Source organism: Tenrec ecaudatus, chromosome 10 (assembly GCF_050624435.1).
Source record: "Tenrec ecaudatus isolate mTenEca1 chromosome 10, mTenEca1.hap1, whole genome shotgun sequence".
Taxonomy (NCBI): Eukaryota; Metazoa; Chordata; class Mammalia; order Afrosoricida; family Tenrecidae; genus Tenrec; species Tenrec ecaudatus.
Genome location: NC_134539.1, coordinates 19,367,816 through 19,395,417, shown reverse-complemented (window position 1 = coordinate 19,395,417; position 27,602 = coordinate 19,367,816). Strand labels below are relative to the sequence as shown.

Below are 27,602 nucleotides of genomic sequence, written 5' to 3'. Positions count from 1 at the left end.
ACTGACCTTCAGTCTAACCAATTGCTGTAGTCAAGTCCAATTCAAGGCAACCCCATGACTATCAGGATGGAGCTCTATCCCACAGGGTTTTCAGTGGCTGGCTGTTTTTAATGACCCACTTCCAACAAAGCAGTTCACGCAGAGCACAGTTCTCTGAATACACACAGGCTCCCCCTGAGTCAGCATCAACTCGACAGCAACTGGCTTAGGTGTGTGTGTGTGTGTGTGTGTGTGTGTGTGTGTGTGTGTGTGTTTTAATGGCCCAATCATTGGACTGAGGGATTCTTGAATTACAGGCTTGAGACACTTTGGAACAGCCTGCCCTCAGGCTTAATCTGCACTTGTTTTTCATGCTGTCACCGGCAGGATCTCGTAATGCAGTGTCTGAAAGTGATCCATCTTCATAGTATGATACCTGCCCCACTTGCCGTTTGAAACGGAGCAAACATCCCCCCTGCTCACCTCACGTCGCATTAGCACAGCCTGTCTCTGCTGCTGTCACTTCCCGGCCAACACATTTTTGCCATGGTAGTTCAGCTTGGTTTGAGGTGCGTCTTGGGAGCATTTGTCCTGCCTTCCTGAAGGGAGGTTTTGCTCCATCGGTTCCCCATTCAGGACCCACTGTGACATCCTGTTGTCGACTCTTCCATGGCTTTGTCAGTCGGACTTGGCAATGGAAGTGAACACGGGCTTTGGGGGCCGGAGTTCCAGAACATCCTGAGTGGAGAAACTGCAAATGAGTAGCGAGTATCTTTCCAGTCACTGTCTTTTCTGTTCTCAAGGTCACGGGTTTTTCAAACTTTCTTTAAAAACAGCATCACCCATTGTTCAAGGGAATTCCCACAGGCAAGAATAGGTAGTGACCACTTTCTAAAAACCTGTTAGAGCTAAGAGTTCACTGATGCTAAATCCTCTACCCCTGGCTTCACTCCAATAACCTTTCCCCCTGTAGACAACTATAGCACACACAACAAGCATAAAAGAAAGATATCACACACACACACACACACACACACACAGACATACGGACAACAATAAGGTACCAAAGTTTAGTCTGAAGGAAATGTTTAAGAATTGTATAGGGGAGATAATATAAATTTTACTGAAGAACATAAAACGATGGAAATAAATGTGAAATAAGGATGTCTATTCCCCTCCAATTGAGCCCGAAAGGTGATCCACCCCTAATCGGCTAGTTTCTGCAATGCTAGAGCATGATTTGTAAATTCCTGTGGAAGAGTCAGTGAGAGCAAAGACACTTTTGACAAAGAAGAACCAAGAGGGAGGTCTTTTGCCAGCCGTGAACTCACTGCGCAGCAGGTCAGGACGCAGCTGCTGTTAGACGCTCTGGCTGAAGCACTTGAGTCAGAAGGGAGGGCAAGGCCGCTAGTTAGGGTCTCCACTGGCATGCCCAGAGGGGCTCTGTGGGACAGCTAACCGCGCTGCCCAAAAGAGATCTGTTTCTTGCTCTTGCATGAAATACTGTGAAGGAAAAGTCCTGAAGCATTAGAATTGGCTATTTAAAGGAGCCAGGCACTCATTCCTTTATTATTGTGGTGGTGGTGGTGGTGGTGGAGGAGGAGGAAGAGGAGGTGGGGGGTGCTTGTGGTGGTGGTGGAGTTCAAGGTGCTGGAGGTGATGGAGGAGGAGGTGGTGGTGGTGGTGGTGGTGGTGGTGGTGGTGGTGGAGGAGGTGGAGGTGGTGGCGGTGGCGGTGGCGGTGGCGGTGGCGGTGGTGGTGGTGGTGGTGGTGGAGGTGGAGGTGGTGGTGGTGGAGTTCGAGGCGGTGGAGGTGATGAAGAAGGTGGTGGTGGTGGTAGAGGAGGAGGAGGAGGAGGAGGAGGTGGTGGTTGCCATCAAGTCATAGAAGTGCTCCCCTGGGGTTTTCAAGGCTGTGATCTGTCAGAAACAGATGGCCCGCACCTCAAAACATCAGCCTTCCCACTACTAGCCCAGCCCCTAACCGTTTATGTGGCTCGGGGACCCCTTTGTGCTTATGTGGCTTGGGGACCCCTTTGTCATTGCTGGTGCATTGTGGTAAAAATAGCTGTACCTAAGTGTTCACCCACTGAAATTTTTCACCTGCAGCATTCGGTGACTTTGATTGTGTTTAGCGTGTTGTGCAACCAGCATGAATATTCATTTCCAGATGTTCCCCCCGATCAACCTTGGCAGAACTGCCATGACTCCTGAGCAGTGGCTTCCCCTTTCCCGGCTCCCTCGCCCCAAGGGAGGACTGGTCAGTCCCTCCTGACTCTGGGGGGATTCCTGGGTGCAGAGGGGAAGTACTCCGTTGGGTTTTCATGACTGTCATCCTTATGAAGCAGCTGGGTCTTCTATAGGCAACCCATAATAAGCTGTGGTCTCTACGTGTGTGCCTAGTCTAGGGACTTCCTATAAGCGGGATCCTGCAGCATTTGTCCTGGAAGCCACATTCTTGGTGCAGTGAAATCACACATTGTTGGGAGCAGCATCACGTCATGACAAGTGCAGATTTAAAAACCGAGTCTGCCAAACCTTGTGGTGCTGATGGCGCTGAGCACAGTGGCTGCCTGGAGTAAGTTCTCGGGGGAGGTGGGCTCTGCTCCCGCCATTTCTGGAGTCAACCTATACAGAGCGCTTATGGACTGCCTGCCAGGACCATGTGCCTGGAGGATCACTCAGGCCCACCGAACCAATAGGGTGGGTTCTATGTAAGTTCTGTATAGGTCTCTATCAATCTAGAGATAGAGACCCATGGACACAGAACCCAAGACCTGGTGCCATCAAGCCGATAACGACTCATAGCGGCCCCGTCGGGCTTCCCAGGCTCTCATCTTTACAGAAGCACACGGCCTCGTCTTTCTCCCATGCAGCCGCCATTAGGAAGATATGCATCAGCAGGTCATTGTCTACACATACATGCAGAGACACTCAGATCTCTTGGGCATGTAGGAGTGCTGTCGTTACTGTGGGCTGAGCATTGGGCTAACCTCAACCCCCCAGCCACTCTGTGGGAACAAGATAAGTCTGTCTGCTTCCACAGACATTGACAGTCTCGGAAACCTGGCACAGGTGGCGGGGACGGTAGGGGAAGCATCGGACTGCTAACACAGGGTCGCAATCCAAACCCAGAAAGATGGGGCTTGCTGCTCCTTTCAGGGGATGAACAGCCTCGGGGACCCTCTATGAGGCAGACTGGACTCCCTGGCGGTAGGATTTGGGTTACGCATTGGAAGTGACTGGATGGGGCTCAGATGTATACGTATTCGAGAGAGCTTCAAAACGTTCATGGGGAAATCCCACTATCTTTAAACTCCATCTTCCCACAAACCTCCTCCTGTACATGCACCCTACTAATTCTGTTTCTCAGGGGAAACTTGACTGACGTTTGTCCAAGATCATGCTCCTCAGGGACTATCGAGTGAGAGAGAAAGAAGGGAGGGAGGAAGGGAGAGACTTGTTTTAAAGAATTAGCACGCGTGATGGTGGAGGACTAGTAAATTTGAACTCTGCAGGAGAGGTGACAGGCTGGAGAAGGTGGGCTCTCGTGAAGTGGGGTGAGGAGCGTGGGCAGGCAGAGGAAGCGTCAAGATCAAAGGAGAGGGACCGGCTTAGCGCAGGGACTCCAAAACAAACCCTGTGTATTGTGGGAGACTCACTCACTCGGGCATGTGGCTGTTTGCGGCCAGGCTTACATCCACAGTCTCCTCTACAGGGTCCCTAGGGCAGAGGAGGGTTGAGGGGAGAGAATCTACCTGCGGGTGTGTGGTTTGAATGTGGGAAATGGAAGGTCTAAGAGGTGGTGAGAAGGGGAAACGGGAGTGGCTCTTTCTGAGGTCATAAGCCTGGTAGCCATCTCTGGTATCCCTCCATCATGGCTCGGGAAATCACTGTACCAGCCTTCCCTCTGTGAACACTGAGGTTCAGAAAGGTCCTGCCACTTGTCCATAGTCACACAGTGTCCTGACTTCCACTTTAGAGCCCAGTGCTTCCCACTGGTGCAGAAATGTTGTTGGGTGCCATTGAGCTGGCTCCACATCCCAGCGACCCCGTGTTCAACAGTGCAGGCCTGCCCCACCCTCCCAAGGGTCGTGGTTGAGCCCACTGCTGCAGCCATTGTGTCGATCCATTTCATGGAGGGTCTTCCCTTTTTCTTTTTTTTGCTGAACCTTGACCAAGCACGATGTCCTCTTCCAAAGACTGGTCCCTCCTGGTGATATGCCCAAAGTCTGTGAGTCCAGGCCTCCCTTCCTCCCCTCTAAGGAGCATCTGTCTGTACTTCCTCCAAGACAGAGTTGTTTGTTCCTGGGGAAGTCCATGACACTTCCAGTAGTCATCGCCAGCCCCCTCACTCACATACCTGCATTCCCCTCAGGGCTTCCTTCCTCACCCGTCGGCTGGCTTTCACGTGTGTGTGGCGGTTGGAAAGAGCCTGCGTGGGGTCAGGCGCCGTTCCGTGCTCAGAGTGGCTGCTTTGATCCTCAGCACTTTAAAGGGGTCTTGGACAGTACATTCGGTCAAGGTAACGTGTCAGTTTCCTGATGGCCGCATCCAAGAGGAAATAACAGTGCTTATCTCCACTGCTTCTGTAAAAGAGGGCCTCAGAATGAGCTTTCATAAATCATCATTTGATCCGGAAATAAAATGATTGTCTGCTCATTTTGTTGGAAATGTGGAAGAAAGTGCCCCAGAAAAGTCAGCATTTTAAACCTCTCCTCTTCCAAGTCATAGAGCAGTTTTTATTGGCAAGAATGAGCATCTGCTTGGCACGTGGAGAGGCAAATCTTCTCGGAGGAGCATAAACTCCAACTGCCGGGCCATGTTTTTAATAAGATAGCAGGACTCGAGGTGCCCAAGTGGAGGAGTTCGCACTGTTGATGCCTCGCATGGAACAAAGCCCAGCGTGTTAACTAGCTCCTCGCTTTGGGCCTTGCTGAAGTGCCTCTCCCCTATGAATGCCAAAGACAGCCAAAAATTGAATCTCTCTCTCTCTCTCTCTCTGACTTGTACACATTAAAAATCAATTTCATTTGGAGCATGAAGGGAATGGCGGTGTTCTTGCTGGAATGAATGCTTTTTGAGCGTGGAGAGTGGGGTTTTGTTTTATCCCCTCTTCTCAGAAGGTTTGCCTTGAAGTGGAGGTCACAAAGGCCTGTGGCCTCAAAATTGATGTTAACGACATTCGACTTGCAGCAGACCAGGAGGAAGGAAGGAAGGAACAATGAGGCATCCCTGCGGATGTGGCCACGTCTTTGTTCCATGTGTAGGGTTTGATCCATGTGTAGGGTTTGATCCATGTGTAGGGTTTTCAATGGCGGACTTCTCAGAAGCCAGTATTAGGATCTGTCTCATGAGGCTTTTAAGTATATCCAGTCGAGTGCTGTTCACAAAGCTCATAAAACTGCCTCCGTTCCTTGTAAATATGGGCCATCTAATTTTTCCTTGCACCCATCGTGTTTTCAGCAGCTTCCATGGTTCAGAAGTAAATCATTGAATTATCTGTCCTCTATTTCTCCTTTAAGAAGAAGCCTCTTACCATATGCCACTTTTTCAGATCCCGACTTGCCTGTCTGCGAGATACCATGTGAACTGAGAAGTCGGTCAATCTGGCCTTTAGTCGCGCAGAAGTTTCCCTGAAACTCTGTAATTACCATTTCTGTAGTTGCTAAGCTCACCTATCCTTCGCATAAGGCAAAGGAAACCACGTGGCATGGCACTAAACTTATTTTCAAGAATTCCAGATTGCATCTGAGATCCACAGCTTCAAGATATTTAGCAGGCTAAAAACAAATCCTTTTCCAACGGTTTGATTAGGAATCTGGAAACACCATTACTGTGGTAATCTCTTCATTGCCCTGAGCCATCTTGGGGCCACCAGTTGGATGCTTAGGTATGAGAAGGTCCCAGCAGCCAGGTCTCTACTTCATTCTCAGCCCTTTGATACTTACCCAATGGTGCAATTAATTGTGAAACATACCCTAATCTGTTACCTTATCATTACATCCTGGATTCCAACTCATTTCCATGGTCCCACTTGCTCCCGTACAGTATTTAAATACAAGTCACCGTCAATGGAGGTGTCCTGGAGACACAACGGTTCAGTACTTTCGCTTACGTGCTAACTAAACACTGGCGATCGGGGCCTACTCGGTGGTTCCACAGGAGCAAGATCTGACAATCTGCTGCCACCGATCACAGCCAAGGAAGCCCTGGGGGACATTTCTACACTGTCACATGGACATGCTAGCCCTTGAAATCCACTTAGTGGCACCTAACGATGACCGAGGTCAAACGTCGGTCAGTGAGAAGGACCGGGTGGTACAGGGACTCCCTGGACGCTAACTGGAAGACTGGCAGTTGGCGTCCACCCAGACACCCCAGAAGAAAGATCCAGGAAATTACTACCCTAAGAGCAGCTCCTGAAAACTCGATGGAGCGCAGTTCTACTCTGATGCACAGGGGTGACCAGGAGTCAGGATGGGTTTGATGGCCACGGGGTGTGGCAAATGGACCAGTCCTTCCAACAGGCACCATCCAGAGAATGCTTTCTACGTCATCCCAGTCCAGGAGATCTTCATCATTTTGGATGAGGATTTCCATTGTGATGGGGCATCTAAGTGGTCAGGAAAATGAAATCCTGGCCACTACTAGAGTGTCAGGTCCCTCCCTGGTGGTGCAGCGGGGAAGCGCTTGACTGCTCACCTGCCGACTACTCTACAAGACAAAGGTGTGGCTTTCCTAGAGACGCCTGCCATGGAAGCCCTCCGGGGCCGTTCAGCTCTGCCTGTAGGGTGGCTATGACTGGACATGGACTCCGCAGGAATTGCAAGGACAGTTTTACTTTGAATTATTACTCCGTCGCTGGCATTCATTTTCTTCCAGTATTGCAGACATTTTGCCTTTGAGATCATTATCTTCTCAGGTTACCTTGCTTTCTCATTCCCCTCTCTTATCTCTTGGCCCCTTTCCCCCCTGATAGCAGAGGTTTTGATTTTGTTTTGTTTTATTTTTCTTCTCCTTGCCTAGGCATGATTCTTTGTGTGTGTGTGTAATTTTTTTTAAATCGTATTGGGGGCTCCTACAATTCTTATCACAATCCATACATGCATCTATTGTGTCAAGCACATTTGTATAATGGTTGCCATCATCATTCTCAAAATATTTGCTTCCTACTTGAGCCCTTAGTACCAGTTCCTCATTTTTTACCTCCCTCCCCACCCCTCCTCCCTCATGAATCCTTGATAATTTATAAATTATTATTTTGTCATGTCTTACACTGACTGACATCTCCCTTTATCCACTTTTCTGTTGTCCATCCCCCAGGGAGAGGGTCATATGTAGATCCTTGTGACCCGTTCTTCCTTTCTACCCCACCTTCCCTCCACCCACCCAGTATCGCCACTCTCACCATTGGTCCTGAGGGGATCATGTGTCCTGGATTCCCTGTGTTTCCAGTTCCCATCTGTACCAGTGTACATCCTCTGGTCTATCCAGATTTGTAAGGTAGAATTGGGATCATGACAGTGGTGGGGGAGGGGGGGAAGCATTTAAGAACTAGAGGAAAGTTGTATGTTTCATCATTGCTACACTGCACCCTGACTGGCTTATCTCCTCCCCATGACCCTTCTGTTTTCTACAGATGGGCTTTGGGTCCCCACTCTGCACTCCCCCTCATTTACAATGATATGATGTTTTATTCTTTGATGCCTAATATCTGATCCCTTTAACACCTCATGATCACACAGGGTGGTGTGCTTCTTATATGTGGGCCTTGTTCCTTCTCAGCTAGATGTCCACTTGTTTACCTTCAAGCCTTTAAGACCCCAGATGCTATATCTTTTGGTAGCCGGGAACCATCAGATTTCTTCACCACACTTGCTATGCACCAGCTTTGTTTCCAGTGATCATGTTTGGAAGGTGAGCATCATGGAATGCCAGTTTAATGAAACAAAGTATTCTTGCATTGAGGGAGTACTTGAGTGGAGACCCAATGTCCATCTGCTATCTTAATACTAAACCTATAAATATTTGCACATAGATCTATTTCCCCATCATCATATATAAATATATTTACATATGTACATGCCTGTATTTTGACCTCTGTAAATGCCCTTTGCCTCCTAGTTCTTTCCTTTATTTCCTTTTACCTTCCTCTTGTCTCATTATCATGCTCACCCTTCATTTGGGTTTCAGTAATTCCTCTCAGTTACATGGCCCTTGATCAAGCCCTATCGGATAGCCTACATCCTCCTCGCCACAGACTTTGGATCACTTGTTGTTCCCTTGCCCCTGGGTTTGTTAACACCACTTCCTTTCCCCCACCTTCCCCTCTCCCGTTTCCCACCCCCGGAACCGTCGGTCCCGTTGTTTTCTCTTCCAGATTGTTTATCCCGCCTAGGCATTATTCTTGTGTGCTCTTTATGATATGATCTGGAATGAGTGTAGAAACTCAGCTCTGCTCATGCACCCGCTTGATAGTATTTCTCACTGATTTGTTCTACGACACAGAATGCAGAGACCTTCCAGGCTAAACGATGGGATCCAGGAACGCCCACACTATTCTCTAGTCGATATGCAGGACCTCTGTGAGCCAATTGAGATCATCAGCTCATCCAAGCCAGAGCCACCATTTTGTCTCATGCATATCGAGGGCTCTCCTCGGGCTCTCTTTCCACTGGCATCAATCCTCACACGTCACAGATGCAATGAAGGGCTTCCCCGAAGTCAAAGCGACATATATTTCCCTAGGCTCCCTCCCCGCAGATACCTTAAGGACAGGAGAGTTGAAACTGCTGTTAGAACACTAACATGGAAGGAATCACAGATGTCACTGCCAATGGCAACCACGCTGAAGAAGATTGACGGAGCACTAGCCAATGGATGTTTCATTCAACAGTGGCAGGAACTCTGCGGGCTGCTGGAATTAACAAGATGAGTATGAAGTTTCTAAAGGCAGAAACCATGTCGAAAAAAGTCCCCGTGGGGAGCACACTAACAAAATGCATACTTGAAACAGAAGTGGCACAGCGAAGGCAAGTAACTGACCCTAAGGACAGGGACATGAAAGATAGTGACCTGAGTGGACAGACTTTGGGTCTCTGCTCGAGCCCTCCCTCAATGCAAGAACACTTTGTTCTAACAACCTGGCATTCTGTGATGCTCACCTTCCCTGCATGATTGCTGAAGACAAAATGGGTGCACAAGCAAATGTGGTGAAGAAAACTGACGGTGCCCGGCTATCAAAAGAGATAGCATCTGGGTTCTTAAAGGCTTGAAGGTGAACAAGCAGCTGTGTAGCAGAGAAGCAGCAAGCCCACATGAAAGAAGCAAACCAGCCTGTGTGATCCTGAGGTGTTGATGGGAGCAGGAAACAGGCATCAGAAGGCTCAAAACAAACAATCAGAAACATATTGTTGAAAACGAGGGGGAGTCAGAGCAGAGACCCAAGACCCATCTGTAGGCAGTGGGACATCCCCTCAGAGAAGGGTCACAAGGAAGGGATGAGTCAACCAGGGTGCAGTTTAGCACTGATAAAGCACACAATATTCTTCTGGTTCCTTGAGGTTTCCTCATCCCGCCCCCGCCCCACCATCATGACCCCAGTCCTGCCTTCCACTTTGGGGTAGACCAGAACCTGTACACTGGTACAGGTGAGAGCTCACGACACATGGACTCCAGGTCAGATAAAACCCCTCCAGAACAGAAATGGGAGTATGGATACCAGGAGGGTAGGGGGAAGCAGGTAGAAGACATGAGGAAAGGGGAACCGATTTCAATGATTGACATATAACCACCACCACCACCCCCAGAGGATGAACAACAGAAACCATGGAGGAAGGGAGACAATGGTTGTTGTAAGATATGAAAATAATAATAATTTAGAATTTATGTAGGAGTCACAAGGGTGGAAGGGAATAAAGAGGACCTGATACCAAGGGCTCAAATAGAATGTAAGTGTTTAGAAAACAATGGTGGCAACATATGTACAAATATACTTGATACAATTGATGTATGGATGATTATAAGAGTTGTAGATGCCCCCAATAAAATTATCTTAAAGAAAGAAAGAAATCTACCTGGATAAGGGGAAATCAAATCCAGTTTGTGAAGAATTTAATAAATCAGAAAAAGTAATAAAATTCCACTATTAAAAAAATCGACATGTTGTATTCTCCTTCTGCATTTTGGAGGATTACTCTGGTGACAGTGTGAAGGGGGCAAGGCATAGACAGGTGAGAAAAAGAGAGGTCAGATAAGCCGATTGCAGTGGCTTAGGCAAGACCGCAGACTAAGGCAGGGTGGGATGAACAGAGCAAATAGGTCAGAATCGAGGATGTGCAGGGAGTGGATTATTGAAAGTCCCATGAACTGCCTAAAGGACAAACAAATCTGTGTTGGAAGATTTGGCCAAAGTACAGCCAGAGTGCTCCTTAGAGGCACGGATGGCTAGACTTCGTCTCATGTTCTCTGGACATGGTGTGAGAAGGACATCATTATCGGTAAAGTAGAGAGGCAATGAAAGAGAGGGCACCCCTCAAGGACATGGATGGATACGGTGGCTGTAACCATGGGCTCAGGTGCAGGAACGATTGTGTTGGTAGTGCAGAACCGGGCGGTGTTTCATTCTGTTGTGCATAGCCTTGCTATGGGTCTGGACCGGCTTGATAGCACCGAATAGCAACAACGACGGGGGTACAATTGGGAGGACGTCATGACTGGGTGGACTGCGACTGTGGTTTACGGAAGCAGAGGCGTGACCCATGTTCAGCTCTGCCTCCTGGGTCTTGGTCTTATCTGCCTGTTCATGGGCATGTAACCCAGCCCTTGTTTCCATGGAAGACAACCCTGCGCCCAGCTACCTCCTGGGAGGTCGTTACACAGGGAAGGGACAATCAGGAGAAGCTGTGGAATGTTTACCACTTTTAAGACTGATAATAAGTGTGTTTACATCACCACACCAGATTTGATAGGATTGACTCGGGGTGGGGGGGAGCAAAAAAAAGTCTTTTTGCAGATATACAAAAGTAAACCCAAAATGTTATCAAGTGTCATTAGTGAAATGTTAGCTCCTCACCCTACAACCCACCCCAAACACTTTTACTGAGAATGCGCCTCAGAAACTTGCTACTAGAAGCACTCTAACAGCTGTTTTGAAATAAGAAATAAATTCTAAATGTTGCATGATGGTCGCAGACAGTATTTGCTATTCAAACCAGCGTTACCATGTACTAGTCACCCTCTCGAACAATGCGATTTTCCTTCTTGAAACTCCATCTAAAATTGACGAGCTCAGAAAGAATGATGGGTATCCAATCTAAACTCTGCATTTATGCACATGAAAGCAATAATAACGACAATAGGAAGAACTAATATTTATCGGGCACTTACTGGACACCATTTTACATGAAGCGGGTCATTGGTGCATCGCATCCGTCTTATGAGACAGGAACTTCTATGGCAACCAGATGACAGACAAGCGCACGGAAGGTGGTTGGTGTGGTCAGGTGCTGTTGGGTCGGTGCTAACTCACAGCCACACTGTGCACAGCAGCACAAAGCACTGCCGGTCCTGCGCCATCCTCACGATTGCTGTTACCTGTGTGCCCGTTGTTGCAGTCTCTGTGTGGACCCATCCCCTGGAGGGTCTTGCTCATTTTCTCTGACCTCTTTTGTCCTTTTGTCCAGGGACTGCCCATCCATATAACGTGTCCAAAGTATGTCAGATGAAATCTCGACATCCTCGCTTCTAAGGAGCATTCTGACCATACTTCTTCCAAAATAGACTTGTGCGTGCGTGCGTGTGTGTGTGTGTGTGTGTGTGTGTGTGTCTGGCATACCATGGCACTCCCAGTATTCTTCACCAACCCTGTAATTCAAATGTGCCAATTCTTCTCGAGCCTTCCTTACTCACTGTCCAGCTGTCATACATGTAAGGCCATTGAAAAGCCCAAGGCAGGGAGTTAGTGTCCTTCCCAAGGACACAAGGGAAATAACCGATGAAGCCACAACCAAACCCAGCCCTGATGGACCCCAGAGCCATGCGTCTTTTTTTCTTTTTTTTAAATCATTTTATTGGGGGCTCATACAATTCTTATCACAATCCAAACATACATCCATTGTGTCAAGCACATTTGGACATTTGTTGCCATCATCATTCTCAAAAAATTTGCTTCCTACTTGAGCCCTTAATATCGGCTCCTCATTTTCCCCTTCCCTCCCCACTCCCCCCTCCCTCATGAACCCTTCATAATCATACATTATTATTTTGTCATATCTTACACTCTCTGACGTCTCCCTTCACCCACTTTTCTGTGGTCCATCCCCAGGGAGGAGGTTATATGTAGATCCTTGTAATCAGTTCCCCCTTTCTACCCAACCTTCCCTCTACCCTCCCGCTATCGCCACTCTCACCACTGGTCCTGAAGGAATCATCTGTCCTGGATTCCGTGTTTCCAGTTCCTATCTGTACCGTTGTGCATCCTCTGTTCTAGCCAGATTTGTAAGGTAGAATTGGGATCATGATAGTGGGGAGAGGAAGCATTTAAGAACTAGAGGAAAGTTATATGTTTCATCATTGCTACCCTGCACCCTGACTAGCTCATTTCCTACCCTCAACCCTTCAGTAAGGGGGTGTCCAGTTGCCTACAGATAGGCTTGAGTCTCCACTCTGCACTCACCTTCATTTACAATGATAAGATTTTTTGTTCATTGATGCCTGATACCTGATCCCTCAGAGCCATGCTTTTAATAGAAAAATAGTCAAGACTATTTTTCCCAGCAAGCAGTCCCTGTGAGTTTTCCCTTTGAAAATCAAAACATTCAGACCCTCGGATCATCTCTTTCCCTGAGTTGTGTCAGCTGCCATCCAGCAGGCCTCTGACTTGTACAACAGAATGAGATACGACCTGGTTCTGGGCCATGCCCATGACGGGTTGCTGAGCAGACTGTGGAGGTTTATGAGATTTTCACTGGTTGGTTTTCCGAATTAGCTAGCCAACCATTTCTTCCTAGTCTGTCTTAATCTGGAAGCTCCTCTGTAACACATTCAGCATCACAGCAACACACTAGCCCTCTGTGATAGATAGGTGGTGGCTCCCTTGATGGTGCATTGGCCTAAAATGCTGGAAATTCTACCACTGCATTGTACATCCACTAAATGATGTCTCTATATACCAGTGTCAGATTATACAAAAAAGATTCACCATTTATAGACTTTAACTAAGGAAGTTTATAAATTCATTCCTTTAACTAAGGAAGTCTATAAATTTATTATCGGTCTTAAAAGTGGCAAAACATTACATATTCCTTGCCTGGTTTTGCCTCCCCTGTTTAACAACCTCACAGGTGGTGTCTACAAATAGGTGCAGGGTTGTCTTCCATGGAAACAGGAGCTGGGTTACATTACCCATGAACAGGCAGATAAGACCCATAAGGCAGAGCCTCACATGATGCATCTGCTTCTGTAAACCGCACTCACAATCCACCCAGTCATGACGCCTCCCAATTGTATCCCCGTCATTGTTGTTATTAGGTGCCATCGAGTCAATATGGCCCCATAGCAACACTCTGCACAACAGAATGAAACACTGCCCTGTGCCGCACGACCCTCACAATGGCTCTTTGTCATTATCTCATCATTCTTCTATGTTGACTGAATTTCCCATCTCCAATATAAGCTCATGAAAAGAATGTTAAAACAATATTTTAGTACTAAGTGGCCACTTACTATGATTTATTACATTAACCTGATTGTGTTAGGCTGGGTTGACTAAAGAAGCAAATCCAGAGATACTCATATATGTATACGAAAGAGCTTTATTATCAAGAAGTCATTAAATATCAAGAAAACATCCCAGGCCAGTGCAACTTAAGTCCATATGTCCAAAACTAGTTCATGCGTCCAATACTAGTCCATAAATCCCTCTTCAGACTCACACACCTACATGCAGTGATGCAGAATTCGGGAAGATCACAGGCTGGTGGGTGCAGAATCTTGTGGATCCAGTGGAAGTGGAAGCATCGCAAGGTGTTGGCAGGTGTCAGCCAACCGACTTGCCAACAGGAAGGTAAAGCAGAGAGAGACAGAGGTTCCCAGGATCCTCCTTATGAGAAGGCCGTGCCCATAGAGAGGTACCATCAGGCTATGACCTGATCGACAGGCTAGACTCCACCCCTTCACTCTGTCAAGTTGATACCAGATTATGTAACTACCACATTAATCAATTTATCACTCACTGGATGTTGACCCAACCAGAGAATGATAGTTCCCACATATTAAGGGCTTCCAAAGTTCCAGGCACTGTGTGAGACCCCTTACAACAAGACAGTAAAGGCATACAAATATTACCCCTAGTTTATAGATGAGAAGACCAAGGTATTGAAAGGCATCTTACCACAAGGGCACACAACTAATAAGTAAAGTCTGAATTAGAACCCATGTCTATTGAGTGCAGCGCTAAAGCTATAAACTCTCTCTGTTCCACATTAGAGTGACAGGGTCTCTGGATTATCAGGCTCATCTTCCTGGTTGTGAAGATCAGAGGAATGCTGTCAGCGGGAGCTTCCAGGTTTATTTGAAAGAAAGCCAATATGTAAAGGCATATGAATAATGAGCATATATTTAAGAATGCTAGCATTCATTAAATATGTGCACCAGCTGCTCCGAGGGAGAAAGATGGGGCTTTCTGCACCAGTAAAGATTTAGCCTCAGAACCCCTCTACATAGGGGAGCTGTGAATTGGAATCAACTCTTTTGTGTTGACTCCCTTGCCTGGGTTGCTCATTGTTTTCCCTGGGAATCCTTGCTAGAAACCTGCTCGTTCCATCCTTTTCTCTTCCTCTCTCCCAGCCCCCGTCCAAAGGAAAGTTGCAGAATAGCGTGTCCAGGTCCAATTTTTCTTGCTTGATCATCCAGAGCATGTCAAATGTGGTGAAATCTAGCCTGAGTCAGCTTCTCACAGGACAGAAATCAGTAACCACTGCTATTGCTAAGCAACACCACAGAGGAGCTGGGCTGCAAATTAGGTGACAAATTTATAAGAAGTCAGAGTATCTAGGGACTCACTTGGGCATTTCATTAGGAACCATCTGGATGTTCCACAGTAATGACCACACATTATTGTTCACTGTTCAAGGATGATAATTCCCACATAATTATATCGGCACCTCCCTTGGTGCTCCTAATGCACAGTCAGAACCTTCTATTGTATTTTCCATAACCCAGCTATTTCTCCACAAGATAATTGGGACAGTTACAACTATTGGCAACTTCTGTCTCTCCCCCCCAAAAAAGTATAAAGCGACACCAAAAGCTCCCCCGTGGTGTCTGTGATGGCAGAGCTGACTGAGCCGAATCATGTGGGAAGGAGTGAATTAGTAACTGGGTCATTACAGCTCAGTCTACCTGATAGAGGCTCCACCTTGCAGGTCCCAGGGGAGTCTGCGTTGATGGGACTCAGTCTACTTCTAAGCCAGAGATAAGCGAGCTTGAGGTACCTACACCAGGTGAGGGATGTAGATTTCAAGGGAGAAAAATAAGTGAACCTGACTCCTTGATCTCAGCCATTCAGCACTGAACTTAGAATGTTTATAGTAAAACTGGACTGAGCGAAGGGCTTTTAAACCAAGGGCTGCACATTGGTCCCCAGGGCGTATTGCAATTTGAAATGAGGTGCCAACTGAAATGGTTTGTTGGAGTTGTGTCAGCATACCTGGGACACTGAGGTCCTGAACGTGCTACTGAGGCGTCCTACGTTGGCCACCGGGGTCATATCAATATTTCTTGGAAGCGAGAGCCTCCGAGGCTGCTGCTAGCTGCCGTCGAGTCAGTTCTGTCTCACAGCAACCTTCTGCAAAACAGGACCAAACCCTGTCCGGTCCTGCGCCTCCTCACGATGGTTCAGCCGACAGGCAAGAGTAAGAAAGGATATTTGGGAAGTGAAGGTTGAGGGTTTGGAAATACCAGCAGTCTCAAGCCATACCAAGAGTGCTGGGAGGTTGAAAAGAATGGGTATTTCATGAAAGGGGGGGGGGTAGCTTCAGGGAGCATAAAACCTAGGTGATAAATCTCTTCAGAGGTAGCCATGCACATGTGTGCGAGCACATGTGTGTGATCACATGCCCGACTTGAAACTCGACGGCTGGCGGAGGCTCGCTCACAAATTCAGCTTCTGTTTCCACTTGCAGTGTCCTTGCTTCGCTTCCAAAATCTAAGTGAGAAGTGTTCATCTCGGAGAGCAAGAAGGAAGCCTCATTAGCATGGATTTGGAAGACCCTGGTGTGAAAAGAACCCCGTCAGCACACTCACCCCTGTTCACAGTTTGGGGGCGACGTGTGTGTGTGCTACGTGTTGAGTGCAGCTGTCCCCAGACAAACACGGACACATTCAAGGGCCTCTTGGGGAAGTTTCGCAGGCGATCATCAATTCCCCCACTGAACATTAAGCACAGCTTCTGCGCTGAGTCAGTGCGGCAAAGCTTTTTCTGTACATCATTTCGAATTTGAAGGTTAAAATATTCCTTGAGTGAGAAGCGAGGAATGGTGATGTTTCCTCATTTAGCCTCAATCTCTTAAAGGTTTCTTTTTCCTTGTTCTTAAGCTTAAAAACATTCTTTTTTTTAATGAACAGTTGATATCAAAGAATAATGACCAAATAAAGCCATTTAATAGAAAGTCATTCATTTCAGAGCAGCTGCTTTGAAGATGGTTTTTTTAAAACTTAAAATTAGGCTGTCATAGAAATGTGTTTAACTCATAATTCATGTTTTCTTTGATTAATATTTTCACAGATGAGGGCAAGAGAAAAAAGAGGGTGGTGCCATTTTAACCCAGAAATGCTGCAAGAAACTTAAAGATTGTAAGCATTATGTTTGCAGCGGACGAAATTGGAAATCAGAGATATTCAACCCTTTGACTATGCACAAAACTTTTTTTTAAATCCAATTTTTTCCAATAGCAAAATCAATTCACAGATTCGGGGGTGTGGGAGGGGTGGAAATACATACCGTTAGGTAACAACATGACTACTGCAAAGACATAGTTCTGGAAATTAGCCAGGCAGCCTTTTGACCAGACTGAATTTTTTCTTTTGACGGTCTTCCTCATGTTCAAGGGAGGAAGATGTCTAAAGGGTTTTATTGGCTCACCCATGCCAAGTATAGATTACAGATAATAGCCCTTGACAAAGATTTCACCAGGCGTCCCTGGGTGACACCAGAGGTCTGAGCTCACTCAGAGGGGCCTTAGAAGAAAGGCCAGGGGACTGACTCCCGAAGGCTAAGAGCCATGAAAACCCCATAGACGGAATTCTACTCTCCTCTGCACACATGCAGAGGGGACTCGATGGCCACTGGCCATTTTCACCCACACTGTCCTGGCTAACTTGGGTGTCCATGGGATCCCTTCAGCAGACATGAAGAGGAACACCAATTACCCAATGTGCCTGTGCCACTCCAGGGCCATGTACTTTATAGACATTGTCTCCTCCGATCCTCACCGAACCTTCCTGAGAATAGGTCTTGCTTGCCCTCAGCCCCATTTTACAGATGAAGAGATTGAGGTTCAAGAAGATAGGTACCCTGCTTAGCCGCACCGCTCATCCGTAGTAGCAGTGTCTTATCTGTCTTGCCCGGAATTCCTGGCTTTGATAATGACTCCCTGGGCGCAAATAGACAAGAAGCCTCCGGCAGCAATGCCAGCCTCCTCAACTTCAACAAGTTCAAAGAAGAGCAGCCAACCACCGGCTGGGCCTCCCTGTCAGGCAGGGCCATGCTTCTGTTGCATGCTTTATTGTTTCACCGTGAGCAGAGTGGATGGGACAAGCAGAGCCCGGGCCTCAGTCCTGCTGGGAGGGATTTAATAAGAACTAGGTTCCAGCCTCTAAGACACTGCAGCCTAGTGGGGGAGACTGGCTGGAATACCAAAGGGGAGGAGTCCAGGTTCCAGGTGGGAGCTCCGAGGCTGTGAGGATGGAAAGGTCTACTTTTCACATTCTTCCCCTCCCTCCCCCCTTTAAGTATTCCCAAAGATAGAAAAGAAGAGCATGCTTGATCAAGAGGTTTCCCTTAAATACTGGCCTCAATATAGCAGCACGTCTTTTGTTGCTCAACAACAAGTATCTATTGAAAGCCTCTAGAAGAAAGGGTCCGGGAGCCCTGGTGGTGTAATAGTTAGTGTTGAGCTTGGAACTACGAGGTCAGCAGTTTGAAACCACCAGCTGCTCCCCAGGAGAAAGATGAGGCTTTCTCCTCCTGTAAAGAGTTACGGTGGGAATCCACAGAAAATGGGCTTGATGGCAGTGAGTTTGGAGTTCTTCCATTGGGTTGGAGTATTATTACTATTATTATTATTATTATTAGCAAAATGGTGTAAAAGGCCAAATTCTCTAAATGGACTGCTTTAGGTCGCGTGGCGTCTCCTGCACTCTCTTGATGATATGTGCAATAATAATAAGAGCCGATAATAATCGCTAATCATGTGTCATCTCCTTTATTCCTGACTCCAAACCTATGGATGACATGCGTCTACTCCAGCTGAGAAAGCAGCACAGAGAGGCGTGCGATTGATTCAGAGTCAAACAGCTAATAAGTGGCTGGTCTTGGATTCAAACCTACACCTGTAGCTTCAAAGCCCATGCTCTGAACCCCACTGTGCAAATGAGAATACTCCTGCCACAGAGTGACAAGGGCCAGGATTTGCGCCTGCCTCCTTGAGAGGTGTTAGACAACATTTCCAAAAGGCATTGTCTGTATTAATTTTTAGGTCTGTGTATGCATTTCAAACTAATACCCCAAAATAAGCCTAGCTCTTTGATATAAAGATAATTGAGTTAATCACACACCCCCAACCAGCTAACATTTGCATAATAAATGCTGGTTATGATTGATTTCTCTACCTCAGTTTCGATGTTGTTGTTGCTTCTGGTTGTTTTCTAATACAATGAAGTCAGCTGATGCTTTTATTGACTGTCTGTCTTCTACATCAGGACTTGGATGGTCTGACCCGTGCATGCTGCTCCCTTGTGGGGCACTGGCTGGTACCTGTTGACTGAGAATGTCAATAGCTTTGAAAGTGAGGCTGAGAGAAGGAAAATTGGAAGTTGGAATCTCAGGAAAGGAGATAAACAAGGCCCTGAATCAAGACCAATGGTTTGCAGTAGCTTTTGGTTTCAAACAGGAGCCAAGAGTCATGTCTTCCTATGGTCTGTTGGCTATTCTGTACCCCAGAGGGGAGTGGCTAGTTAGTTGGAAGAAACATAGTTCAAAAAAAAAAAGAAATGTGTCTGATTCCTTCATTTTAATCTCTCTCCTATTACTCTTTGACCTTACTATAATCTTTATATATATTTTTAACTGTACAATTGAGCTTACTGAACCCATGATAGTGTGAGGGGCTGGCTTCCCCCACATGGGGGCATGGGGAAGATGTTGTAAAACTGATGTGGTAATGATTGTACAATTCTCCTTAATCTAATGAAACGATTGAACCTATTGAATTGTATGATATATAAATTATGTGCCAATAAAACTGTTTTAAAAAAAAAAAAGGAAAGGAGATAAAATAAGAGGTCTGCATCCTAGTTCTCACTCACTGATCTTTGAGGCTACAGGCAGGACCCTTACCTTGATTTTGTCCAACAGAAAGTGTAGACAAGAACTCAGAGGTATCTTTAAATCAGGTGATGAGACAGAAGGAAGGGCAAACCCAGGAAGGAAGGGCCACAGATGAACCTTCCTGCCCTCCTGTAGACCTAGGAGCTTGGCATCTGGCTTAGTTATCTCATGCTGCTGTAACAGAGAAGCCACAAGGGGGTGCCTTTAAGAAACAGAAGTTTATTTTCTCTACGTTTAGGAGGTAGCTAGAAGTCTGAATTGAGAGTGCTGGCTTCAGGGAAGGCTTTCTTTCCCTGTCATTTCTGGAGGAAGGTCCTTGTCTCTTCTGAGCTTCTGTTCCTGGACAATCTTCCTGGGGCTTGGACTCTGTTCCCCCGTCTCTACTTCTTTCACTTGCTTATTTGAGCTTCTTTAGATCTCGAATGTGATTGATTGGACACAATCTGTACTAATTCTTGGGTTGCGCATTGAACTGCTAAAAGCCAGGCCAGTGGTTCAAACCCACCAGCTGCTCCAGGAGAGAGAGACGAGGCTCTCTGTTCTTGTAAAGTGTTATAGCTTCAGAAACCCTGAGGCACAGTCCTCTCTGTCCTCCAGGGTCCCATGAGTTGGCACTGAGCAGATGGCAATAGGTGGGTAGACTGGGTCATTCCTGGGTCCATCTATCTCATTAGCATAGCAAAAAGCAATCCATTCTCCAATGGGATGATAGCCTCGGGCAGAGAGGTTAGGATTAACAACACCTCTTTGGGGGCTGAGGGGAACAATTCAATCGATAATGCCTGTGACCCCAGCTGGCCAAATAGCATGAAAGCAAGCATGGTGGCTGAATAAATAGCAGGGAGGTGAACATACCTGACCTCTTCTGGTTTCCCTGTTGCAACCAGGCAGGGGCCAGCCACGTTCCAAGCTTGATCCTTGGGTCTCCATTTGATCACCAACCCTTCCTCCCACGCCACTCGACATCTGTGTTGGGTTCAATATTTCAGTGAATGGCCACACAGAACTCACAGACACTACTCCTGGTGGTCAGGGGGGCTTATGAGGGAAGTTAAGAGTAAGGATACAGTCCCTCATTGGTTGTGAGCCCCTCACAACCCCACCTCTCTGGTTCTTATCTGTCAGCCATGTGGTCCCTTAGCCTTCGCCTCCATAGGCCAAGAAGCCAGTTGGCCTGGCATTCTGTCTGTCCCACAGTTTCTGAATCTCGGGCCAGGTAAGGAGAAGGTACCCACAAGTCTCTGAGCCACGGTCTGTGATACATCTGGTCTTAGCAGCCTCCACCACTTCAGACAGAGATCATGCTCTTCCAAGATTCTCTGTGTTTCTCTGGCTGCTGCTGCTGCTGCTGCTGCTGCGTCAAAGATGGCCCATCCATATAGCCAGGGGAGTGGTAAGGAGAACTGACCCATCAATCCCTCTGCTACCATTACACACTCCCTGTTTGCATAATCCCACCCAATCAGCTTTGGGGTGTTACAGACACTTGGGTAGGGGAGGCATAATAAGAAATTTCACTTCAGCACAGTGGCCACAAGGGGCAGTATTCACTACCTGCTTCCAGGGTCATCCCAAAACACCCAACCACCAGCCAACCGACCGCTGGGTTCTAGAGTGAGTTCCCAGGCTGGGTGGCCTTGCTAGAGAAGGTCAGGTAAGAGGGATGACATGCTGGCTACCCCTTGTTCAGCTATCCCTCAACTTCCTCCCTTGTCTGCCAAAGAAACTCGGTCTGGATTTGACCTAGTTTGAACCCTGAACCTATGACCCTGAAGGACACCTTGGTTATTCTCTGTGGGGGGGTACTGATCGGAGGCCGTGTGCCTGCGCAGGTGAGTTTTCAATCCAGAGACCTGTTTCACGGGCCTTTTCAGCTGCCAGCCAGCGACAGGCAAGGGCTGAGGCCATTTTCATTAGGTAACCATGGGTGATGTCCCCTGTGTGCGTGCCGCATCTGTCCGAGCTCTGTCACCACCCTCGCCTTGCATCTGCTGAGGCCTGGCCCACACGACATTAGGACCTGGCTCTTAGAGATGTGCCCCACTGCTGCTGGCCCTCGGGACAGTGTGGAGTGCTGGAGTCCCTATCTCCTCATCCACTTCCTCTCAGTGTTCAAAGCGACTGTTTCACAGGCTGGGTCCCTTCTCAGAGCTTCTCTGCCTTTAACCAGTAGTAGAGAGCCTGGCAGGTATCGTGCCCTCTGCCTGCTTCTTCACGCGCTTGGAACTGCCAAGTGACCTGTGTGATCCTGCTTGTCATTTCTCTTGCTCCTATCTTCCCCCACCGTGGATTCATTCTGTCCAGCTCCCATCCCTCTGTCCCATTGATCACCAATCAGCTTAGTATCACGCCAGACATCACGGTGGCAAGAACTTGTGGGCTTTACCAGACACGAACAGCATGTGCCACCTCAGGAGAAATCGTTACAGATCATGTTGTCTTTATTGATGTATTCCTCGCTCAGCAAGAGGGGAAGGAGGGAATAACATCGGCCACAAACTGATGTTGGGCGGTTCTGGGCTGCTGCTTACTAAACAGGCCTGAGGACAGAGAGCTGCCCAGCTGAAAGGACAGGGCAGTGAAAAGGCAGCTGCTTAACTTCACTGCGTAGAGCCTGCTGACTTCGCAGGTGCAGAGCCGCTCACAGTCAAAGCCTAGAACATGCCAGCTATGGTTCGATTGCTCCCTCTTACCTCCGAGGAGTAAGAAGGCTGCCTAAAATAAAATTAGGTGGTTGATATTAGTCATCAATATGCTGCAGGATTATATACACGCACTCACTCACTCACTCACATTCTGTGTAGCAATCTGTGAACATGTGTCTTATAATTTACAAAGGTATTTCAACCACTTAAGAGCTCCCCATTTGCGCGGTGTCATAAATAGACTACTGTTCTTCAAATACTAATCATCACCATACCGGTAATAATTCGCTGAAGGAAATCCCCAGAAGCCAGTTTAAAAATAATAATAATAAAAACACCTTGTCGTTTATACAAAACCCTGTTTTGTATCCAAGCACCTGCATCCTTTGTAATTTCTTGAACAGAATCCAGACTCAGCTGGTTTTTGCAGAATCAGAGATGAAGCGATGTTCCCCCCTCCAAAGCATTGTTTTTTATTCGTGGATTAAAATAACTTTAGGCAACTCTCTAGGCACGTGGAGAAAGCATCTGCACATAGAGAGTGGGTATTATAAATTTAAAATAGAAGCGTCTCCACCCGTGAGCTTCCAGCCGGGGCCCTCTCCCATCCTGCTCACGCTGCCCGAGCTTTGCCAGGTGATGCGGACGTGGATTTCCGGCAGCCTCCCCAGTTAATGGGCCACGGGAGGATTCTGCAGAGTCCCGGGAATATCTCTGGAGTCCAGTTAATTTCTTAACAGTTATCGGGAGTGTTGTCCTGACCACGAAGAATATTTTTAGCCTGCTCGCTGTGTGGTGGAAAGCAATCGGGACTTTTCAGATGTACAAGAAGGAAAGTTGCTTATTTCAGAGCTGAAGTAAGAAAACAGAAACGGTGTCCTACGTCACCTCCCTTTCTCCCCATCTCGGCTCACTGCAGCTCCTTTTCTGCCCATGGTTGGCTTTGCAGCCCGGGCCCTTGGTCACCTGCGCGCAGGGCAGGGGATGCCGCCCCTTGGCCCCAGCAGTAGCCGGCCAGACCTTGATCTGGGAGTTACAGCTGTTCTTCACCTGTCAGATCCAGGTGCCTGGCCCTGCGGTTCTGCCTCCCTCTTCCTCCCACACAACTTACCCTGCGCCTTGCGGCGCTCTCGCTGGCCTCTGTACTCACACATGCAGTGTTGCCTGCCTGCCGTCCCAGACAAGACGTGAAGGCAAAGCTAGAAGCTGGGTTTTCAGTTCAGGAGTCCCTGCACCATGTCCCTTAAACTCTAGAAGCAGTTCTGTGGGAGAAGGACTGTGAAATGGACGTCCCACGGGGCTCCCATGTCTCTTACTAGTCTCCGTGGACCTGGACAGAGTCCGTGTCCGGTCCCTTTCTTTTGCAGTGTCACCTCTCTCTCTGCACATCACAGGACCGAGGTATAGCCGCTGCCAAGCTACCTGCCGCGTAGTGTGCTCCGTCAGGTGTCAGAATAAGTGTGTCCTCTTCTGGAAAGCAGGCCACACCCTACCCCCAGTCAAAGAATAGATTTAAAGTGATTTCTGAAAATGGGCCGCGAAAGCCGTCTGCCACATGGCCCATGTTTGCACATCTCTATATAGTTACGATTGCGGGACTTGACAGTGTAACTCTGAATCTGCTTAATTAAGAATGTGTAAAACCAAAGTTCTTGCGTTACAGCTCGCTCCTTATCTCTGTGTCTTTTACTGTGATGTTGTAGAACTTGGATCATATGGAAAGCTAACGTTTTATGACACAATGACTGAAGAAGGTAAGCATGATTTTAGAATTGTTTGCATTCGCTTTTTTTGGTTTACCGTGTCTGTTGCTTGACCATTCATTTCTTTCCGGCTCTTTTTTTTTTCTCCTGTTTTTGCATGACTCCAGTGACATTGTGTGATTTTTATTCTTTCTGCGTTTTCGTCTGGTTCTCGCCTTTGTGTGGATTTGGATCTGGACACGTGCGATGCCACAGGCCATCGTGTCATTCCATCCAAAGAGCCCGAGCCATGTCACCTGTGTAACACTCAGAAATGGTGTCAGCAGCGCAACCACGCGCCACCAGCCCACTGTGCCCACCAGCCCACTGTGCCCATCTACAACCACAGGCAGTCAGCACTCGCCCAGTCTCGTGGGGTGGGGAGGGGAGGTACGATCCGGTGATTTTCTGATCTGTGCAAAGGGAGGAGCCACTCCGAAATCCGTGAGAGACTAAGGACCCCGGAGCAGCTAGGGACCTGTTCTGGTGCAGAGGACAGGGGGCCCATGACCTCACCTCCCACAGCGCCTGGCGATGGGGACAAGAAAGAGCAGGAGTCGGAGAGGCCAGGCCCACAGTTCCGGCCGGTGTGAGAGGAGATCCGGCATTAGCTCCAGATCATTTGGAGTTCTCGTTCTGTGTGCTTAGGACTATCATTTTGATAGCCGTTTTGCTTGAGGAAATAAAGAAGGTCAGGGATTTGCTGTCAGTGCAGTCTCTTCTCCCTCTTCATAGCAGCTGTGCGTCCCAGGGGGAGGCCAGTGGTTAGCAGTTCAAAACCACCGGCCTCTCTGCAAGAGAAAGACTGGGCGTTCTGCTCCTGTAAAGAGGTGTTCATCTCAAAAAAAACCCAGAAGGGCAGTTCTCCCCTGCGCCATAGGGGTCACTGGGAGTCAGTAAAGACTCGATGGCAGTGAGTTTAGTGTGAGGTTTGTGTTCTATAGGGCAAACCTGTGTAGCTATTACTCAAAAGGTTTGAGTTTACTCAGAGGTGATTTGAAGAAAGACCTTGTGGTCTACTTCCTCTAAAAAAATAAATGACCATTGATCAAGCCATGTGGGTCCCAGTTGTACACCGACACACGGGTTGGCACGTCGGAACATGCCATAAACGCCTGGTGAACACGGGATCAGCAAACGGTGGCATCCACCTTTGAGCTGGACTCTGACCAGCCTGATGCCCCGGTTTTGAGCGTGGCCGTGAATGATGGCGGCCGGGCTCCCGGTGATTGTGGTGGACACACATAACCGCGAGCGAGCCCATGATCCACCGATGCCCGAATCATAAGAAGCACCGGTTTGAAGGACGAATGAGTCCCTGAGCCCAGCCTCGCCCCAGTCAGATGGCACCTGGGACCGCTCTCTGCCTCGAGCTCACTATGAGTCACAACTTGAAAATTTCCGTTCCTGTCCCGGGAGAGGGCTTCTGATTGCCCCGTCCCCATGCCAACCCACACATGCCCCCACTTTTTGCACCATAGATCTCTAATATGTGTACGTCATGAAAGCATTCACCAGATTTCTACACTGATACTGACAAGAAACCAAATACCATCCAGCTACTGAACTCCTTCTCCCTAAGAGGAACTCCCAAATGTGCTGCGTCTCTTGCTTTCAGCTTCCAGTATTTCTAAGTTGCCTTAGTTTGCCAAAGATCTCCTAGTTGCTTTGCATGCGAGAGTAGAGCCTCTCACAGGCCCGGGTGGGACCCGGCCCCTGCCTATTCTGGCTTCTGCGCAATGCCTCTGAGCCTTTCTCTGCTGCTCCCTCTGCGCTGTTGATTAACCACTGTGATGTTTTCCAAAGCAGCAAGCCCTGTGGGAGGCCAGGAGCCTTCCAGCCTCTTGGGGAAAATTCAGCTCCTTGGGCATCCAAGGGCAGAGTGCCACCTGCTGGGGAGCATTCTGGCATCCTGGGGAAGAAAGGGCAGCTCCTGCCTTAAAGGGAGGCTCTGGGGCCTGTCATGATTTTATCCCAAATCTGCAGATGATTTCTGGTTTTGCTGGTGATTGGCATAAGAAGCCAAAGACGGACTTGGGTCCTACGACATCAGTAGGAATTTTACAACAGCCTGGCCCTGGGGTGGGATGGGGTGGGGGTGTAAGAGGACACGTTCAATAAGCAGGGGAATTTCTGAGCTAAATCAGATCGATTTCTTTCCCCATGACTTCTCTGAGCCTTCAGTCTGACCCCAGGACAGACAGGGAAGTGTACGGAGGGCTAGGGTTTGCCATGCTTCGGGTAGGAAATGCTAGTTCTGGTGTTAAGGAGCCCCGTGGTTCTGTCAGGTAAGCACTGGGTTGCAAGCTGCAGGGTCAGCAGGTCACCCCCACTAGCTCACTGAGGGTGCAAGTGGAAGCTGTGTGCTCCGTGAAGAGAGACAGAGCTGCTGAAGCCCTGAAGTCGGAATGGAGGCAGTGGCAGTGGGCTTGGTTGGGGGGTGAGGGAGCACTGTTAGTTCAAGTACCTCTCTTCACCTAATGCAGGTTCCTGGGGACAATTAAGGATCCTCTTAAGCACACAGCAGTTTCTCCCAGGTGCCGTTAGATGGGCTATTCAGGAGCCAGTGTCTCCATCTAGCCACTTCAGGTCACCCATGGACCTCAGCCTCCATGTCAGGCCAGGCCCGGCATCCATCTGATTCTAAGAGACTCGAAGCCCGTCAGTTCCATCAGACATGGCTCTGCCTAGTGCGACTCCTCAAACTCAAGGGTGCTCCTCTCCCATGGAAAAAATAGTGACTGTGATTTATGTCACTTACACATCTCCCTTTAAGGAAGTACAATCAGTACAAAGCCTTTTGGGGTGGTCATTGTGGATTAGCTAAGCTTTGAGACATGCCCATCCAGGGACACATTTCTTTTCACAAATTTAGAAATGTTACCCAGTCACCCTGAGACTGGGCTTTCCAGTGGTCACCCCTACGACTAATCATTACTACTATTGCCAGGGAATTCTCTGGAGGGTTTACAAGGTCAGCGTGTTAAACCAGGTTATCTAGAGAAACAAATGCAGTGACGCTCCTCTAGTATAAGAAAAAGCTTTATATCAAGAAGGTATCTCAGCTCAGAGCAACTCAAATCTGTAAGTCCGATGCTAGTCCATAAATCCCTCTTCAGACTCAAGTAGCCACATGCCAATGATGCAGCCTGGTGAAGCAGGGAGATCAGAGACCGTTGGGTGCAGTCACGTGGATCCAGAGTTGGGGGAAAACACAGCAGGGTGCCAACAGCTCTCAGGGTTGGCAGTCAAATCCCAACAAGTAGGCAGGGGAAGTGGCAGAGAAAACGGCAGTTCCCAGAGTCCCTCACTCTTATAGCAAAGGCCACACACCCCCAAGGAGGTGTTATCCAGCTACCACTTGATTGACAGGTTTAACTCCGCCCCTAGCCAGAAGTATCTAGTTGACATAAAATCATCCAGTTACCACCGTCAGCTACTGGCAGTGAGGCCTACCACCACCCGCCAAAGTGGATCAAGTGGAAGGATGTGCCCCTCATCCCACAGAGGAATTGCGTAACGATAGTTTCTGAGACACAGGAATGGCCCACACATATTCAGTGGGTTATCTTAAGCACCTACTCTGTGACAGACATCCTGCTAGGTACTCTTGTTCGCCCTAAAG

General features: G+C 48.1%; 1 protein-coding gene and 1 non-coding gene across 3 annotated transcripts in view; both read left to right on the top strand.

Moving 5' to 3' along the window:
• Positions 1 to 27,602, top strand: part of SLC24A2 (solute carrier family 24 member 2) — a 246,081-nt gene that overhangs the window by 165,003 nt on the left and 53,476 nt on the right. The window contains exon 4 of one of the 2 annotated variants that reach the window (XM_075558925.1): positions 23,939 to 23,989. The exons of the other annotated variant lie outside the window; for it this stretch is intronic. Coding sequence (XP_075415040.1) covers positions 23,939 to 23,989 — 51 coding nt within the window. The remainder of the gene's footprint in view (positions 1 to 23,938; positions 23,990 to 27,602) is intronic. 2 annotated transcript variants of the gene reach the window in all.
• On the top strand, positions 19,103 to 19,236 carry LOC142460563 (small nucleolar RNA SNORA2/SNORA34 family). The gene has a single exon (XR_012786743.1). It is a non-coding gene; the product is annotated as a small nucleolar RNA SNORA2/SNORA34 family (small nucleolar RNA).